Source organism: Ips typographus, linkage group LG2 (genome assembly GCF_016097725.1).
Source record: "Ips typographus isolate SLU linkage group LG2, UJ_Ityp_2.0, whole genome shotgun sequence".
Taxonomy (NCBI): domain Eukaryota; kingdom Metazoa; phylum Arthropoda; class Insecta; order Coleoptera; family Curculionidae; genus Ips; species Ips typographus.
Window position 1 is genome coordinate 16,163,197 of NC_138423.1, and position 17,990 is coordinate 16,181,186.

The 17,990-nt window shown below is 32.6% G+C and overlaps 2 protein-coding genes, 1 long non-coding RNA gene and 1 pseudogene across 12 annotated transcripts; 1 reads left to right on the forward strand and 3 right to left on the reverse strand.

The window, feature by feature from the left end:
• Positions 1 to 746: 746 nt before the first annotated feature.
• LOC145724629 (uncharacterized) lies at positions 747 to 4,641 on the reverse strand (annotated as a pseudogene). The gene is made up of 10 exons (XR_014177057.1): positions 4,516 to 4,641; positions 4,293 to 4,461; positions 4,046 to 4,221; positions 3,813 to 3,927; positions 3,622 to 3,755; positions 3,048 to 3,225; positions 2,562 to 2,780; positions 1,491 to 1,750; positions 1,176 to 1,431; positions 747 to 1,092 (listed from the first exon to the last, which is right to left on the reverse strand). The product of XR_014177057.1 is annotated as an uncharacterized LOC145724629 (transcript).
• On the reverse strand, positions 3,813 to 11,326 carry LOC145725221 (neprilysin-2-like). 9 transcript variants are annotated; one of them, XM_081973873.1, is made up of 11 exons: positions 10,999 to 11,326; positions 10,819 to 10,937; positions 9,677 to 10,544; positions 5,767 to 6,070; positions 5,557 to 5,715; positions 5,288 to 5,502; positions 5,078 to 5,236; positions 4,516 to 4,756; positions 4,293 to 4,461; positions 3,984 to 4,233; positions 3,813 to 3,927 (listed from the first exon to the last, which is right to left on the reverse strand). In XM_081973873.1, exons 3-8 carry the CDS (start codon positions 9,784 to 9,786, stop codon positions 4,699 to 4,701), a joined length of 1,005 nt encoding a protein of 334 aa, XP_081829999.1. In that variant the 5' UTR covers positions 9,787 to 10,544; positions 10,819 to 10,937; positions 10,999 to 11,326; the 3' UTR covers positions 3,813 to 3,927; positions 3,984 to 4,233; positions 4,293 to 4,461; positions 4,516 to 4,698. The 9 variants fall into 9 exon arrangements, with proteins under 9 accessions (XP_081829999.1, XP_081830003.1, XP_081830001.1 ...); XM_081973877.1 differs by having other exon boundaries at positions 9,677 to 9,733; positions 10,326 to 10,544; positions 10,819 to 11,326; XM_081973875.1 differs by having other exon boundaries at positions 6,192 to 9,733; positions 10,326 to 10,544; positions 10,819 to 11,326.
• A 134-nt stretch (positions 11,327 to 11,460) lies between these two features.
• On the forward strand, positions 11,461 to 16,900 carry LOC145725218 (uncharacterized). The gene is made up of 11 exons (XM_081973866.1): positions 11,461 to 11,618; positions 13,300 to 13,540; positions 13,935 to 14,161; positions 14,272 to 14,503; positions 15,249 to 15,356; positions 15,416 to 15,614; positions 15,676 to 15,799; positions 15,856 to 16,058; positions 16,119 to 16,287; positions 16,514 to 16,558; positions 16,616 to 16,900. The coding sequence occupies exons 1-11, from the start codon at positions 11,604 to 11,606 to the stop codon at positions 16,808 to 16,810; spliced, it is 1,758 nt and encodes a 585-aa protein (XP_081829992.1). The 5' UTR covers positions 11,461 to 11,603; the 3' UTR covers positions 16,811 to 16,900.
• LOC145725225 (uncharacterized) lies at positions 13,239 to 13,547 on the reverse strand. The gene is made up of 2 exons (XR_014177205.1): positions 13,419 to 13,547; positions 13,239 to 13,369 (listed from the first exon to the last, which is right to left on the reverse strand). It is a non-coding gene; the product is annotated as an uncharacterized LOC145725225 (long non-coding RNA).
• Positions 16,901 to 17,990: the final 1,090 nt, after the last annotated feature.

Genomic DNA, 17,990 nt, shown 5'->3' on the forward strand with positions numbered 1-17,990 from the left:
ACATGCCCAAGTATTTAAATTTGCTCACTCTGTCTATGGGCATTGCGTTGAATATTGGTTGTTACCATTATTATATTCTATTGTTTCCATGAGGTTGTGGTATTTCGTCCTTTAATATTTTGTTATAAAAATGCAGCTTTTTTAATTTAAAATTAAATGGCATTTTCCTAATCACCAGATACGACACTTCATCCATTCTTCTTAGTTTTTTATTCTGTAGACGATTGTCATGTTCCTGCATGGAAGATCAACATCATAAACAACATCATTTGCAGGGTGCTGTGTGTGTGCTATTTAAGAATTGAGATTTTTATTTGTGGTTTATAGAGGTTGTTTAAATTGTATTCCATGTTCTCCAGTCCTTATTTAAAGATTTATGTTTTATAACTTGATTTGCTTTCATTCCTCTTTACCAGTTTTCACAAGCTTAAAATTTATTGTGTGAGTTTTAGGTTAGGTTAGGTTAGGTTAGGTGAATTAATTTAGGTGAATTAATTTAATTCACATAAAAATTGATTAAATGCTATACATTAAATGTGCTATAAAATTAAATGCTGACTATAACATATCCTTTAGAGTAGTTGATAATTGCAATTCAATTACTTTTTTTAAGTAATTGATTATGAAATTATCGTTTCTATATCGTATACAGATGGAAACTAACTTATTGTTTTATCAATCAAGGCAGTGAATTTTATTACTCCGTCGATTTGGTATGTAAATAGGATAATAAAATGATACAACCATTTAAATGAAATAAACCAATCTGTATTACTTAATAGGTGCTATAACTATGTTCAATTTTAGTTGATCTCGTTTGGGACCAACAAGAAAAGGCGTCTCGTGAACTGGCTGAAAGATAACGGGAGTATTGAGCTCATGAAATGGTTTAAGATCATCAATATTTAGTATTTTATCTTGAGGCGTGAAGTGATTAACTTTTTCCACAACTTGTATGACGTGTTCCACACCTCCTTGTACTCCATAAATTAGAATGGACACTTTTAACTCTCATGAATGGTTCTGGCGATTCTCTGCATGTTAATGAAAGGCGAACTGTACGAAGGATTTCTTCTGGCACTTCAAGTGTACCTAAAATTGAATCTCTTGGTAATATAACATTTGCATTTCACTGTAAGTGCTCGAATAATTAAAGCAGTTAACAACTTGCTCACCTTGCCAAACTATGAAATACACCGTTTAAATGTACTCCTTTAGGATATAGATCCAAGACCCATTCGCTAATTTTATGTGATTCGTGTTCTGCAGCAGACAGATGTGACGAAAATACAAAAGTGCTGATATGGTAACTAGGTAAACTCCAAAAGTTTTTGATTTTTAAGGCAGCAGAACAACTATCAGAGGTGTAAAGTCGTGGAGTAAATAAATGACGTTCCTTATCGTAATAAGGTTGCAGTTGATCATCGTATCCTAAAAAAATCAATGCCTTACTATACTCAAGTTCAATAATCGTGAAAAAAACGCAATACCTGAGTGGTATTTCATGCCTATTGCCATTCTATCAACAAAGAATTCTTTGTGCTCTTTAATTAATGACGACATTAAGAGGTCAGCTAAATCTCTTGGTGTCATCATGGGAAATCTTATTTGCATCATCACAGATTCAATCAAGTGGATGTAATTTTATGAGGTATATTCGGATTTTTCCATCTTCGCCTTTTGTAACTCTATCCACCTATCAGAAATTGTAATCATTATTGTTTTTGCGTCAACCATACAACCCTCATAGAAATAAAAGTTTTACATATAAAACTAATGATTTAGGCGTGCCTACATTTATCGTGACCCTGTTATTTACCAAAAGCAGTAAGTACAATTACAATAAAAAAATACAATTTGAGAGAACAGAGACAAAATCACCTATAAAAAAAATCACCCCCTTGGAGTGAGAACATGACTGTTTTAAGCACATTTTTTGAATCCTTACTAAATTTCATATCCAATAACATGAAAAAATAATACAAAATTTGGTACAGCCAGGGAGAAAAGTGGTGTGAAAATTTGAAATGTCAGCAACACATTATTTTTAATTTACCAGTAATTTACTGGTCAAATTGTCCTAGTAAAGTAAAATATTTACTTTACCGGTAATTTACCCACTATACAAAATCATATACAGGGTGATTCACGCTGATGGTATATTAGAAGTATCTAGAGAACGACTCAATAATTTTCGTTGAAATTTGGAGTGTAGCCTAGGTTGGGTCCAAACTCTCTATCTAAAATATTTTGTAGCCAGATAAGTTCGTTAAGTAATTCATTATTCAAGTCTCACAACTTGTGAGTCAAACTAAATTTTAAATCAAATATATCTTGATATTTCCCAATGCTTCTTCAGTTATTTGATTTATAGAGTAAATAAAGTAATACTTTTTTTGGTTTTATTTTTACATAAATATATAACACAAATATACATAAATATGTAAAAATACAGATTTCAAAAAGGGAGAACCAGACATTTTTCTAGCAACTTACTTATAGAAAACATCAAACCATTCCATCCATTTTGTAGGGAAATCATTGTTACAAATAATACTCACCTTATAATTTTTGAAAATGTATTACAGTCGACATTGCTGTAATCGGAAGTGTTGGCCACAGCTAGCCTCAATATTCCATTTGAAGTAATTTCTGCAATTGTTAAAAATCCTATCGTGGCCGCCAATACTACTGTACTGCAGCCAAGAGGACAACTGATTGTGATAAGCTGCATGAGGTACATGACGACACATGTAAATTATGCATATCCTGGTTAAACTCTGCAAAAAGTCAACTTTGTGTGTAGTCAACTTGTTTAAGTGTATAATTAATAATACTCAATACAATTTAATCAAGGACTAATATAATTCTGGGATAAAATACACGATTAAGAAAGAGTAGCCAACAATGAGACATCCTAATAAAATGTATGTGTGAAAAATAGCACAAAATGCGGTAAAAGTAAAACTTAAAACAAGTAAGCAGCTCTTGGTTGGCCTCCCTCAATAATATCTATTAATTGTAGTTGAAATAAAAGCTGTAATTACCTTAACTAGGTATTTGTCAGCCAGCGCCAAAATTGGCATAACATTTGTATGAGTTATAACAATCTTTCCTGTATAAAAATACTCTAAAAATGTGTAAAACACATTCTGACATATTGGCGTTTCTTGCAGTTCAATATGACTCTCGCCATTCTGACCATGCCGAATTCATAAGCATAGCCTGGAAACAATAATACAAGTTGATAATAAAGTAAAGAAAAAGAACACCTTTAAAATTATCATTGAAACTGTTTATAGACTATAACACAATTAGTTACAGTAATTAGAAAAAAATTTATCAAAACTTTTTCATTCAATTCAACTGTTCATGTATGTTTTTGATCAATTTTTTGTTTCTTTATTCACAGAATAGGAGAAAGAGTCCAGGAGAAGATGACATCAATGCAGAAATGCTTAAGCACCTCCCCGCAAAAGGTATTGATCCCTTAAATGATTTAAGAGGACACCCAAAATCGTAAGAAAATTCAACGAGATTCTGCAGAGGACCGTTCACCTGCAGAAGATAATAATATTTCTCTCTAACATAGAGAACTTTAGCTCTGTGCATGTAAATTACCCGAAATTCATTTGGTGAATGGATGTAGTTTCGACTATCTGAATATTTATTCTTCAGATATGGCAATGGATAACTGGAACAAAATTTCAGAGCACTTGATATCCAAAACAGCTGTCTTGAATTATATTTTAATCCTATAACAATAAGCATTATGAGTTGAATAACAAAATGTATTACAATAATGCTTTCACCTGGTAGCAGAGGCTCCTTCCCGTTTCTCCATTCTTTCTCATTAAAAGCTTCGTAAGCTACTTTGAATCCAGCTACGTCTGCTAAGTCTTCACCTCGGGTTATAACAGGATTAGCCTACAATCAGATTACCAGTCATAGAACATTCGCTTCCATACCATGTAGGTACTTACACGTAAATTTTCTGCTTCCTTTAACTCAGTGTGGCATAATGATTAGAGAAATAGTTATTTGCGCTTGTTGGTGTCCACTTGTTCAACAACCTTTCTTCTGCTGCTTTCGATTCTCCAACTGTACCTCCTTCAGCGTCAACAAAAATATGTGAAATTTGATGAGCTACTATGCTTCCCAGAAGACCATAATTCATGTAGTCTGGCCTATCTTTATTATAGTAAATGCCTCGAAAAAGACCTAGGAGAAATTCTACAAGATTTGAAATTATAACCACCTTTTGCCAGCTTCTATAGAAGTTTTATGCGTACTAAGGACATTGTCGTTAGGTGAGTAAATAACCTTTTGCCCACTAATAAAAGCTTCCGTTTTCAACCAGTCGTTATCTACTGGTTGCGTTAACATTCCATAATGCAAATCCCAAAAAATTAGATCTAAATCTAATACAGCATTGAGTAGTTTATCTTCTTCAACTTTAATCTACAATACAATAATCAGTTTTCATGAGTGAAACACAGCAAACGAGTAATTTACCGAGTTGTAAATTGAACTGTCGTAAATAAGTCGTTGAATATCCATATCAGAGTAGATTTTAATCTCGCTACTGATAAGCATGTGCATGATCTTTTTTTTCGTTTCCTGATCCAACCAATCGCTCATCAAGAGAGTATTTCTGAATTGGTGTTTCATTGACCGAATTAGATCAGTAACGTTTCGTCATAAGTCTGTGTTGAAATATCGTCCAATGTATGCGATATTTATGGGAGCACTTAGCCTTAAAGTCAAATTATTTCTTAGAGCATGTCAATCCTTATTAATATTGTTTTGTTTTAATTATAAACTCTACAGATTTTTTCCAACCTTATTACAAAACTGGAAGATAAATGTAACCAGTACACTGAATCAATGTGGAAACCTCAAATTAACTCAGTTATTAAAGATTTATATTGAACGTCTCCCAGTTAGATTTTGTAGACATGAAATACAAATTGTAGACTCAATTGATACAAATATTTGAGAACAGTTTTCACTGTTATAGTATTCGCTCGCTTCATGACTAAGAAAGTTCATACATTTTGATTAAACTGATTGTTACCTTTCTCTAGCTGCTTCAAAACAAACGCTCCATCTTGGTTTTCTATAGAAATGGCCATTTACAGTTCTTAAGTAATCGTAAGCTTTATCCAAGATTCTTGCAGGTAGAAAGTTAATAAGTGATTGAACAATATGCCATCCCATGAAATTGGCTATAACCCTAACAAATTGAAAATTGTTATATTAGAAATAAAACAATGTCACTTATTACTTCTTATTGGTGCGCCTGAAAAATGCTTCTAATTTTTTTAGGTAAACCGGCTCTGAAACATTGACAATGTCATCAAGCCTTAAATAAGGCGATGTTCGCAATAATCCTTGCAGATAGTCTAGCCAATCAATTGAATAAAACTCGTTTTGCAAATCGGAAATGCTGTATAGTCGGTAGACATTTGTTTGGTTTGATCTAGCAGATTCATCCGATATCTGTAAAAAGTTACTTAGTTGCCATAAATAAATAATTTTGTTTGTCAAACGGACCTTTCCTAATTCCAAAATAAAATTCAAGACCTCGTTCAGTTCTTTTCGAACATTCATTACTTTTACACGAAATTGCGATGCGACATTAACCATATAGTCGATAAAAATCACTTTAGAGTTCTGTCTTAACTCCGAAGGACTAAAGTGTCGGTCATGAACCTACAAAATATTTTTCAAAACTTAGATTCTTCCCTAATTTATAACATTTACCCCTAAAATATATTTTTCAGGTTTCTCCCTATCCACATCCACTGTAACGTTAAAGAAAAAATCAAAATTTACTCCAAATGCTCGTAAATTTCTGTCGTTCTTCGTTCTAGTCCAGACAAAATTTTTTGTATTCCAGTTTTCTCCTACTAAAATAGGCCAACCTCCCATTTGATTGAATAGTTCTATTAATGTGGATAAACCAGCTTTTTCGACAGCTTGCTCGTTCATACAAGCTTTGAAAAATCTTTTTGCAACATTAACAGATGAAAGATCTTGTGGATCAATTCTTTCTTCAAGCAGAAGCCTAAAATTATACGGATTGTCTCATAAATATGTCAAAGTATTTTGTTGTTGTTTTGCTCAGCATTGAACATCCTCATCATATCATATTTTTGTTTGACTTTCCTCATATATGAAATACTTACTTTATCTCATGAAGAATTTCATCTTGCATTGTAAGTTGAACTGATTGAAATTAATTGCTTTATTCAATTAAGAGTAATAATTTACATAACAAACGTAATTTTTGTGTGTGTCATTATTTTGATTACACTATAAAATGAGTTTATGTTTATATTTTATTATAATCGGTATGGTAGCTATTCCGGTAAATTAAATTTACTTCTGTAGGAAAGTATTTTTACAGCGTATTTATATAGCTTTGGGCTTGGTTCTAATCGTTCTTAATTGAATCAAAGAGCAATGGGCGAGATAGTATAATTACAACGTATTTTTATTTATGTCAATTATTATTTAGTAATAGAAGGAGTCGCAATAGGTAATTCAAAACATCATATTCTCTGATTTGAATTTTACGGATTGTTTGTCATTCATTTGTGTTGTTAACTATCCAGTTTCGTTAAAACGTTGCAAACGAGTGCTTCAGAAACCATTGCAAAAAACCGCACATATTGCATTTAACCATTACCGGTAGCCCCATACGTTAGAGTACCGTTTTTGAGTCTGAAAAAGTAGAAACTATAATGCAAATTTTGATCAAATTACATTTTTAACGACCGACATGAATTTTGTCTTGATATACAACCGTTTTCGGTGATTGGTCCCTGAAAAGAAACAATGTTACGATGTTTTGCTGTAATTACCTTAACCATCATCAGAATTATCAGTTTACCTTAAAGGCACATGTGAACTAAGAAATAATTAGATGGAACGCTCTACGTGGTAGCATATGTTTTAAGAAAACAACAATCATCATCCACTATGATGATTAATAGGAGGAAGGATTAATAGATATAGGTATCATTTATTTTAAAACTTATCTGGTATATCTGATATACCAAATAGGTCACTAAAATGCTATTACCTACCTACTTAAAATAGTATTATAATACAAAAGAAAGACATGACAATAAACTCTAAACAATGTCCTTTAACTCTAAACAACCCTACAGGCATCTAAAATTATACAGAGGTTATACAAGTTATATTGTTAACTTTGCAAAACCTTAACTGCTGGATATAGTATATCTATTTGGGTTTTTGAGCTTACTTTTTAAACTAAAGGTAAGAATTTCGAGAGTAATATTAAAGTGACTTAAGGCCGGTTCTGCAGAAACAAGATACAAGATATAGTCAAGAGTAAACACTATTCTAAAGTTAAATTTCCAAAGGCATTATAACCCGGAAGTAGCTTAACCAGGGAGTAAAGCGATGGAATAGTTAGACCGTTGTTCGAATATCGTTTAACTTGTTTATACGAAGTTTAAACTGTTTGTTGAATATTAATTGTAAGCGAAAGACGTTTATAACCATTATTATAAATTCTGTACTAATATACAGATGTCAAATACCAATAATATTGCTTTTTAGGATAAATTATTTTGATTTAATAGATGATACAGAATTTAATAGATGATACAAGATTTCGACTGAGTGAACCTTCAAGTAAGAAATTACAAATTAATAATATCACCTCCCTTACAAATCAAAACAATGCCGTGTCTCCTGCAATAAAATTGTTATTAACATTAAGCTTTTATGCAACTGAATTTTTGTTAAATGAAGTAGCAGATTTTGTTGGAGTTAGTAAAACAACGACATGTGTTCTAGTGAAAGAGGTAACTGAAGCCATTGTCACATTAAGACCTATATAGATTGACATGCCACCAACCCTAGAAGAAAGGTAACAAGTAATGACGAACTTCTATAGTATATCAAGATTTTCATGCGTAAAAATATAGATTGTACACACATAAGACTGCAGTGTTCTGGAGGAAAAGACGCCAAAAAATTTAAGAATAGGAAAGGCTATTTTTCATGGAATGTGCAAGTAGTCTGTGATTCAGAGTCAAAGATTCGAAATATCGTAGTTAGATGCCTAAGATTTTGCAATGATTCTCATATTTTTTGTAGCAGTGCTATTAAAGCACGAATAGAAGTTAGCAATCCGGAAAATGCTGTTTTACTGGGTGACAGTGGATATGCCAATAGCAATTACTTTTTAATTCCCTTACCAAGAGAATGGCAAAAGAAAACCAGAACGTTGCACTTTATTCCGGAGGATTACTAACCGATCAACTTTAGACTATTGTAAAACGTTTTTGCTTGATTGATACTTGTAGAACCGTCCCTAAATACGTTCAGGATGCGTTTAGTCCCTTTGGAGAACAAAGACCTGAAGATATATTTTTTTAAAACAATGCCCTAATCAATTCTATTTAGACTTACAATTGCCTCTTTAACGTCTTATTCGTTTTCTAGCTAATTTCAAATAGTTTTAGGAAATTTACTGCACCATTATTGGCCTTCAAAGATCTTTTAATCTCATTTTCACAATAATTGAGATTAGATTAGGAATGAGATTTTGAAAAACGGTTTTCACTGGCCTATTTGAATGTTATTTGGCTACTTTTTCATAAAGAAAAAGTCAGATCATTCCGTTCGATTTTTTTTAACTTTTTTGGAAGTTGTGTTATGCTGTCAACAAAACTAGCTCTGTTTCAGAAAAATTTGGAGAACGATTTGATAAATTTTAAGAAAAGAGTTTTACTTAATCAGTTTCCATGTTAATTTTGCAAAATGCAGTGGATTTTTATTTTATACACCATTTGGTAACTCAAACTTCTAATGGTTCGGGTTTTTCCATCTGCTTTAAGAAAACATAAAGCCAGGGAATGATATGAAAGGTTCAGTGTTAAAGTGAACCAAGTCCACTGAAACTAGTTTTGAGAGAAACTTGTCTAAAGTTAAATAGTTGTATACATATGTTTTCGGTGCACATGTAAACTACTGCTCCTGGTGGGAAAATAATGAATGTTTTAGCCCTCTATTAACACTGCTAGAACCAAATGGGCAAAAATTGGACTTGGTCAACTTTAACTCAGAGCCCTCATTATCTCGGTTTTACAGGTTTTTGGCATTAACATTAAAAAAAAAATCATAATCGGCTAGTAACAACACCATTTCTACCTGTAATTTAGAAAAGGGTCAAGTGTAATTCAGAATAGTCATTTGAAATTCAGAAAGAGTCAAGGGTAATTTAGAATAGTTAATTGTAATTCAGAAAATGCCAAGAGTAATTCAGAATAGGCAACTGTAATTCAGAAATTGTTAATTGCAATTAAGAAAGTATATCAAGTGTAACTCAGTTTCATTTTTAACAATTGTGTTATTTTTTAATAACAATCATTTTATTAAAGTATTTTAATTTATTAAAGTGGCTTGGAGTTTTGGGTTTGGTAATTTTATCCACAGATAATGTATTTTATGGAATTGCCTTTGAATGTTCTGAATTTCATTTGATGGGTTCTGAATTACAGTTGCCTATTCTGAATTACACTTAATGGTTTCTGAATTGCAGTTCCTTATTCTGTATTACGCTTGACCTTTTCTGAACCACATTTAGAAATGGTGTAGTCACATCCTAGTATACTCGTACATAGGTACTTACCTGGTTACGAAGCCACAAATCCATCTTGCAGCAGCAATAGTAACTTCATGATTTATTCTGTAAATTTTGAGATTATCAGAGAGCAATGAAACTAAAACCTTTGAAAACATTCCTCAATATAAGTTTATGTTGAAATTGGTATAGTTTGGAAAAACTGTTTTTGATACTCTATAGTCAGCAAAACAATTTAATATTTAACTTGATATTTAATCAGTAGGGCAAAGAAAATTGCCTTCTAGTGCAATAAATCTGATAAGTATGTAGAAAGACATGTTTCAAATCTTTTTACTCAATCAATTGTGTCATTTTGTAAAACTGAGCTAGCATTGTATGTTACATCCATTGAGAAATAAAGTCGTACTGTAGAGTTCAGTGAAAAGTTGGTGCAACTATCTTCATCTTAAGATATTATTCTCTGTATGTGATATCAAGAAATATTCACTGTAGTGTTTTCAATTCTAAATCTTTCAGCAAAGTTCATGAAAACGCTCTCCAAAGGGTCCAAAGCTGAAATTGGACATTTTTTATCGATATGTACTAAAAGTGACACTAAGTAAACAAATTAACCTGTAAGTGTTAATTTGTTAGTCAGTGTTTTGGAACTACATCTTATTAGCCTGACTTACATTATACTTGCATGTATACCTACTTGTTACAAAAATTAACTGCTAATCTACTTATTCCGGTTGCTTCTTATTTTTGCCTGTATTGTCAATACTGTCATAGATTTCTGGTTTCAATTTCTCATTTAAATATTTCAATTGCTTTGGCCTTATTTTATTCTAGTCACTTTCCAAAAGTGTATTTTTACTCCTCGACCTTCACAGAAAACCTTTGCGGCTAACCAAAAAGAGAGAGTCAGAAGAAGCTAGAACAGACAAAATGAGACTTTCTTGTTTTCTAACATTCAATTAAGCTTGTTTTTTTGAGTTTTGACAGTTAGGTTCCTGATAATAGCTGTCATTGGTGTACAGCCATTATCAGGTAAACTGTCAAAGTACATCACAGATGGCATAACAACTGAGTCGAGTACTCGAATCGCATAAGGACTGAGTCTGTGACACGGATGTCTCTGTAGCTGATGACAAGTCTCGATCAGCTGAGCATCTGTGGGAATCATAGTCAATCAAATCACAGCATACCTGACATATTTCGCGTTTTGCCTGTACTAGCTCCATCCTTCTATATTCGTCTTTCTCGCACTGCGGTGACGACATTTTGAACCCGGTCCACACGTCATTGTCAATAGTTATACATCATGCTAATTATCCACAACCAGAGATAAAATATTTAATAAATTAAATATTATATTAATTGGAGACCTGGTTGTCAGTACAGTATTCTAGATACCCGTGATTTATCGTCTATTGAACACAGTCTTTGGGTCACAGAACACTTTCAAAACATTAAACTCACTAAATGTCTCACCAGGTGTCTCACACAACACAAGGTCCTTGGCTATGACCAATCAACGAGAACGGGGGCTAGAACACCACCAATGTGGCCGTTGCTGGGTAGCAAATAATGGGCCACATTGTAATTTCGAATAACAAACTTTATTAGCAACAAAAATAGTGAAAATTCGATAAAAAAACTAGAGGCCCCAAATATCTTTGTTCTTTGTAAACAAGATCGCGTGGTCGCTGCTGTCATCTGTCCAAGTCAACCGTCTGTCAATTCTGTCATTAGTGTCAACCACTGTTGTCAAGTTGGGCAATTTTAGGTAGTCTTCTGATACTTCACACACCACGTGACAAATTTTGACATTTGGAAATGCCATTACTAACCATTTTTTAGAACCAAGCCATTTGGTCATTTGTTACCTTAGAAGACAGACTATTACACATTTACAGTGAAATGCTATTAATTGTTGTGTAATAATTTTTGTGCTATATTTACTTTATTATACACGATTGAAGCTTGAATTATGGGTGTTGTTTTGGTAAGTTATTTTTTTATAATACACTTCTTAAATTAAGAAGAGTTTACACATGCTTGCGCGATTTACTTACGCACGTCCAAATACAATTACAGCTATAACCGCAAGTGTAAATATAAGTGACGCCACTAAATCCATGCATGTGTAAACTACCCTTTGTCTTTTTTTTCAACGTTTTTGATTTGAAAAGGATGGTTTACAGGATGGAGGGTTTACACATGCTTACGCGATTTACTTGCCCCAATAAAAACTGGTGGGCAGCACGTGCAAATACAATAATTAGAGCATTAAGCGCACGTTTCCTCACGTGGCTAGCGTCACTATTCTTGCATGTGTAAACTCCCCTTTATTCGTTGAATGTGTGAACTCCATACAAAAAAATACCCCGCTAAACTTTGACTCCAATGTGTGGAGCCGTCTTAACAAAAACAATATGGCGCCTATATTGGCTCTAAAAAGAGACTTTTTCCGTACACATATTAGCCGCACACTGTAATACGGGGCTCCACACATTGGGGCCAACATTGGCTTGTGTTTGCGGTGTTTTTTTTTATTGCGTTTACACATTGGCCCCAAATGCCTGGAGATGGGGTTACAAATAAGGGCTATTTTAGTTTTGTTTTATGGCGGGTTAAACTTTGCAACGTTGTTTTAAAGAGAATGTTTTTGGTATATGTGATTGCTTAACCAACCAGTTTGAAAATTAAGGCTTATATTATCTGGTTAATCTTTGTCAGAAAAGTAATAATTAAACCAGCCTGCGTTTTTGCGTGTCTAGATTCGCCGTTTATTTATATTTTTCAAAATTATGTAATATCTAAAATAATTATACATTCTTCAATCGTTATCAAAATATTTCAACTTAAATAACCCGTTAGTTTTTAGCAATGAGTAAAAAGAACAAGTATCAGGAGGTAACAATAATACAAATTATAACCCGTTTGTGCATTAAGCGAGGGGGACGGAAGCTGATTGCGCATTCGCCTACTGCGCAGTTGAATTGACGCAGTCATTGAAAGTTTGGACTTTCAAACCCGCAAAAATTTGTTGTTTGTATTTGTTGTGGTATAGTGTTAGTTTGTTTTGTTTGTTTGTGGTTCTTTAACAGTTGAGTTTTGCAAATTTAAATTAAGTTGTACAGTGGACAAGATTAAATTTAGATCTGATAGTGCCAACCGGAAGTTGACGGCCGCCATATTACTCCCCCCGCCTCCCCCTTGTTTCTGTCCCCCTCTTTGATTGCTATTGCTCCTTCCTGCTATGTTTACATTTTTTTTATTCATTGGTTTTTAGTAAGGAAAAAATTCAAAATGGCTGTCGGGCGCATGACAGCAGACTTGTTCACACGACATGTTAACTTCTAGTATTTTAATGTCATCGGTCATCGGTGATATGTTGTTATACAAATGACAGAATTTAAAAACTGATAGCAATATTCGACATTTGACAGTAACTTACTTATCTATCAAACAATTTACCATAAACATAACCAAAAACAAGCCATAAAAATATTAGGTTTTGTCAATATTATTTTATTAAGATTTTAATTAATTATATTATAAAAGAGGTTTTTAAACATGAATGTTAAATTGAGAATTGAGATCGTATTCATACAAAACTTAGATATTATAGAAATTATATATTTAGTTTACAAGTTTCCTAAATTCAAAACTTAAATGAACAGGAAGAAAAGGCATCATCACGTTCATGGGGAATAAACGGGGAATTGCCTCGGCGAACCATTTCGTCACTCACTATAAACTTGGAAATTGGACATGATGCTTATCTGAGAAAAAAACTCACCCCCGAAGGCTACACACATGATTGGGAGGTGTTTGTTCGAGGCTGCAATGGAGCAGACATTAAGCACTACGTAGAAAAAGTTGTTTTTCATTTGCATGAAACTTTTAAAAACCCAAAAAGGGGTAAGTAACACTGTGCAAGTTTGTTTAGTAGTATCTCAGTTGTTATGGTAGTTTTACTGGGGAGCTCCACTATGTTATTAAATGTCCTGGATTTTTGAAAACACTGTTCTAAATAAGAAAACAGTAAAGCTTAAATAACTATTAACAGTTTCAAATACTACCAGACCATTTCTTTTATTTGAAATTTGGTTTGGTACATTTTTTGGATTACTAAGTACATACTTGTACAAAAAACTGTTTTTTTATGATATAAGCACAATTCTAGTTTACTTATCTGTGCAATTTTTATTATTTAATTATTTACCTACTCTTTCACAGCTCTTTGGTAAAATTACTGAACAAGTGAATGAGACATAGAAGTAATTGTATTTAATTTTTTGCATTTAATTTCTAGTGGTAAAGGAGCCTCCTTACTCAGTTAAAACCTCGGGGTATGCTGGTTTTGACTTGCCTATTGAGATATATCTAAAACACAGTCAAGAGCCCAGAAAGATCAGTTTTACCTATGACCTTAGGTTGCAATCCAATGGTCCTCCAATACATGATTTACGGAAGGAAAAATACACATTTTATTCAGTTAATAAGGAATTTCAAAATAAGTTATTGAAAGGAGGAGCTGTGGTAAGTTTTCATTATTCATTCTAATGTTTGTAAATTTTTATGTTATTCTGCAATTCTTACACTTTTTCTCTTCTATGTAATATTAATAGCACTTTATTTCTTACTTGTAGGTTCCATCAAGTCCACAAGAAAATGTTTCTAAATCTACTAGTAAAAAAGAAGATCAATCTCAAAACACCAGCAAACCAAAACCAGATGATTCTGACCAAGGTAAAAAGTTCAAATTGAAGACTGATGAATCTCAAAAGACCAGCCCGAAACTAGGTCATTCTTCTAACCAAAGTAAAAAGTTCAAATTGAAAGCTGAGGAACCTAAAATTGATCAGTTCACAGATCTATTTGGTAAGTACACATTTTTTTTAAATATTGATTTTAAATCACAAACAGTACAAATAAAATATGATCAAACTATAAAACTAATATTAACATATTAGCCAAAAGTTCAAATACAAAATACATATTTAATAATAATTGACCTTTAATAATTATTATATTTTGTTTTGCTCTTAAATTGAATTTTTTTTTTGAAAGTATTTTTTCCTAAAGATAGGTAAAAATTGCATGATTCTTTCATCTTAATATTTCTTAGATGCTAACTTATTACTCTCCATTATTCATACTATAGTCTATAGGTATGAAATAGCATATAAAAGCATTTTTATGTTTTCAACCTGTTGAAACAGTGAAGAATATCAAAGTCTCAGTAAAAGCATTTCATTCTAACAATTTTCTTTCTAAAAAATTTGCCATATTGCCTGATAAATCAAATGTTTATCAACATTAAAAAATCATGATTTTACTAGTGAGACCCTACTACTATTAAATTAAATACTTTTCCTATACCTAATATCAACTGTTTGTTACTCATTAACTATTCTTTCTTAAATTGCACATAAAATACTATTTTATATTTGCTAGTGTTAAACCATTGTTTTATACTAGAACAATCTTATCATTTATTGGAAAAAAACTCATCACTATGTTCTAAAAGTTATGTATTTTGTTTGTGCAATATTGGATGTTTTTTTTTTATTATGTGTAGGGTTATTTTAATTGAAAAATTCTAAAACATATATTTAAATGTCAGGTACACCAATAATCACCAAGACAAAGGGAGTTCAGGAGGTTCCAAAAAATGAAGAAGCATCTAAATTTGTCATTAAACCTAATGACAAAGACAAAGATAAATCTTCAGGTAATATTTAATAATTAGATTACTTAATAAGATATTATAAGGTGCATATTATTTATTAGATAAGGACAACAACAAAACTAAAAGTTCTGACAACGATTGTGAAAAATGCTCTGATGGTTCAAGTAGTGAGGGAAAATCAGGAGATAATAAGAAAGACAAGAAGGAGAAGAAAGAGAACCGTAAAAAAGACGTTAAAGAGATGGAAAAAGAAAAGGATAAGAGTTCCCTTCAAAAAATTCAAAGTCCTGCTTCCAAAAGGTATGGTAAAACCATTTATTTTTAAGAATCATATTGTTATTTAGTCTGATTATTTTTTAAGGTCTCATAAACGGCCCAGAAGTCCGTCAGCTGTAGAAAGGAATGTTAAGGATAAAGATGTTGGCAAGGACAAAGAGAACGATTCAAGAGAAGGAAATAAGGAGAAAAAGTTTAAAATGCAGAAAGTATGTACTATTTGTTTGTTGTCCATGAAAACTTTTACATTAACATAATTTTTAAGGAAAAAGATAACAAACATAGAGATGAAGACAAAGAAAAGGTTAAAGAAAACCAAGATAGTGAGAAACCTGAAGAAACCAAGTCAAAAGAAAATGAAAAAGTGAAAAGCGAAGAGAAGCCAAAACATAAGCATAACAAGAAAGATAGGAAAGAGAAGAAGCGGCAGAGAAAAGAGAAAAACACTTCAGCGAGTTCTTCTCTAAGGTATAATAATTTTCTCCGGAAATTATTCCTTCCTAACTAATTTATGTGATTTTTTTGCAGAGATAAAATGGAACTTTTATTTGGTAGCAGTCCTAAAAGCGAACCATCAGCGAGTCCCGTTTTACCAAACCTTGAATCTGATCATCTGTTTGAAGATAACTCGTCAAATGCGTCGAAAGTTAGTAGTCGGGAATCCAGTTCTATTTCAGAACCATCAGTTTCACCACGGGTAAGTTAAGCATACCAGTTTTTTGTTTTGAAAAATTCCAAACATTTTAATTAACTATTAACCAGACAAATTGCAAACAAAATTTTATTAGTTGGTACCATTTTCTTCGAGTTGGGTTTTCTGGTAAAAGTACAGAGTCTAATAAAACAATGTTGTGTATGAGTCTAATAAAAATAAATGCTCTACTTTATTCCTAGATTTACTTATTTATTTTTCTTTTCATTAGAGTGACGTTGAAGGGCCATTAAAATCAATTCCGTTTGAAGGCGATGTAAGTTAAATTTTTGCGTTTAAGTTTTCTAATCTAACTGATTGTTTTTTGTTTTAGGCTGAATTTATGAGTAGGCTCCGGCGCTTACAAACACAGATAATGGAGATGGATGACCCTTTTATTATACGGAAAGTGGTGGAACTGATTTCAGAAACCGGCACATACGAGTTTACTGAAGATTCGTTTGATTGCGATTTGTGCCTTCTGGATAAGGAGACCCTAACGCAACTGCTATCTTACTTCTCTTTATAAAATAAAAAGTGATTTGTATATATTTTATGTATATATGTATATATTGCTTTTAATTGTTAAATGTATTATAAGTGATGAGCTGGGAAAGAACTTTTTACTTATTTACGGGGTATGGGTATAAAGTCATAGCAAAGAATGGCTATTTAACAGGAAGAGACAGTTGAAAAGAGAAAGCGAATTAGAGAGAGACAGACTTTGCCTGCTAAAGTTAAGAGACAATCGACTGATATCGGCTTTGGTCGTCAATTATCAGGAATTTCATTGGTTGGTCATTCAGATTGTTAAAGATCGTTGCCGTATCTCAGACCACATCAAATATTTATTTTAAAACATCAGTTTAAAGTTAATAATAATTAATAAGAATTGATATTTTCCAATGATTAAGAGATGAACTTAAAACACTGACTCAAAAAAATAATTGACTCTTAAAGTTCTGGCAGTTCTCTATTTTTAATGGTTTTTCTTTTTCCTCGGATGCTATCAACTAATGGATGTTTGCGCTCACATTTTCCATATCCTCTCTGTTCCTTGCGGTATGAATTAGGGTCTGTATGTCATTCACTCCTGTCCACTGTCTTATGTTCCGCAACCATGACAATTTTTTCCGTCCCATTCCTCTACGGCCTTCTATCTTACCCTCGATCAACAACTGTAAATACTCATACTTTTCGTTCCTCATGACGTGCCCCAGGTGTGCAGTCTTTCTCTTTTTGATGGTAGACATCAGGTACTTCTACGTTTGTCATTCTTGCAGTCCACGGTATCTTGAGCATTCTGCGGTATAGCCACATCTCGAATACTTCCAATTGGTTAATGTTGTTGACTTTAAGGGCCCAACCTTCCATCCCATAGAGAAGTACCAACCATACATAGTACTTCAAAAATCTCAGCCTCAGACCAAGATCAAAGTCCGAGCAACTAAATACTCTTTCCAGTCTTAGGAATGCTTGTCGGGCCTGTTCAATGCGACTCTTGATTTCGTTATCGCAGGTCCACAGTCTTCAGATAACCACATGCCCAAGTATTTAAATTTGCTCACTCTGTCTATGCGCGTTGCGTTGAATATTGGTTTTTACCATTATTATATTCTATTGTTTCCATTAGGTTGTGGTATTTCGTCCTTTAATAGTTTGTTATAAAAATGCAGCAGTTTTAATTTAAAATTAAATGACATTTTCCT

Coding starts and splice junctions, on each gene's coding strand:
- LOC145725221 (XM_081973873.1), bottom strand. CDS start 9,786: ATGTTTTCAAAGGTTTTAGTTTCATTGCTCTCTGATAATCTCAAAATT. Junction 6,071..9,676: donor ATTTGTGGCTTCGTAACCAG/GTAAGTACCTAT, acceptor GTATAATTTTAG/GCTTCTGCTTGAAGAAAGAA. Junction 5,237..5,287: donor TTCAGGCGCACCAATAAGAA/GTAATAAGTGAC, acceptor TCAATTTGTTAG/GGTTATAGCCAATTTCATGG.
- LOC145725218 (XM_081973866.1), top strand. Junction 13,541..13,934: donor TTTTAAAAACCCAAAAAGGG/GTAAGTAACACT, acceptor TTTAATTTCTAG/TGGTAAAGGAGCCTCCTTAC. Junction 15,615..15,675: donor CAAAGTCCTGCTTCCAAAAG/GTATGGTAAAAC, acceptor TTATTTTTTAAG/GTCTCATAAACGGCCCAGAA.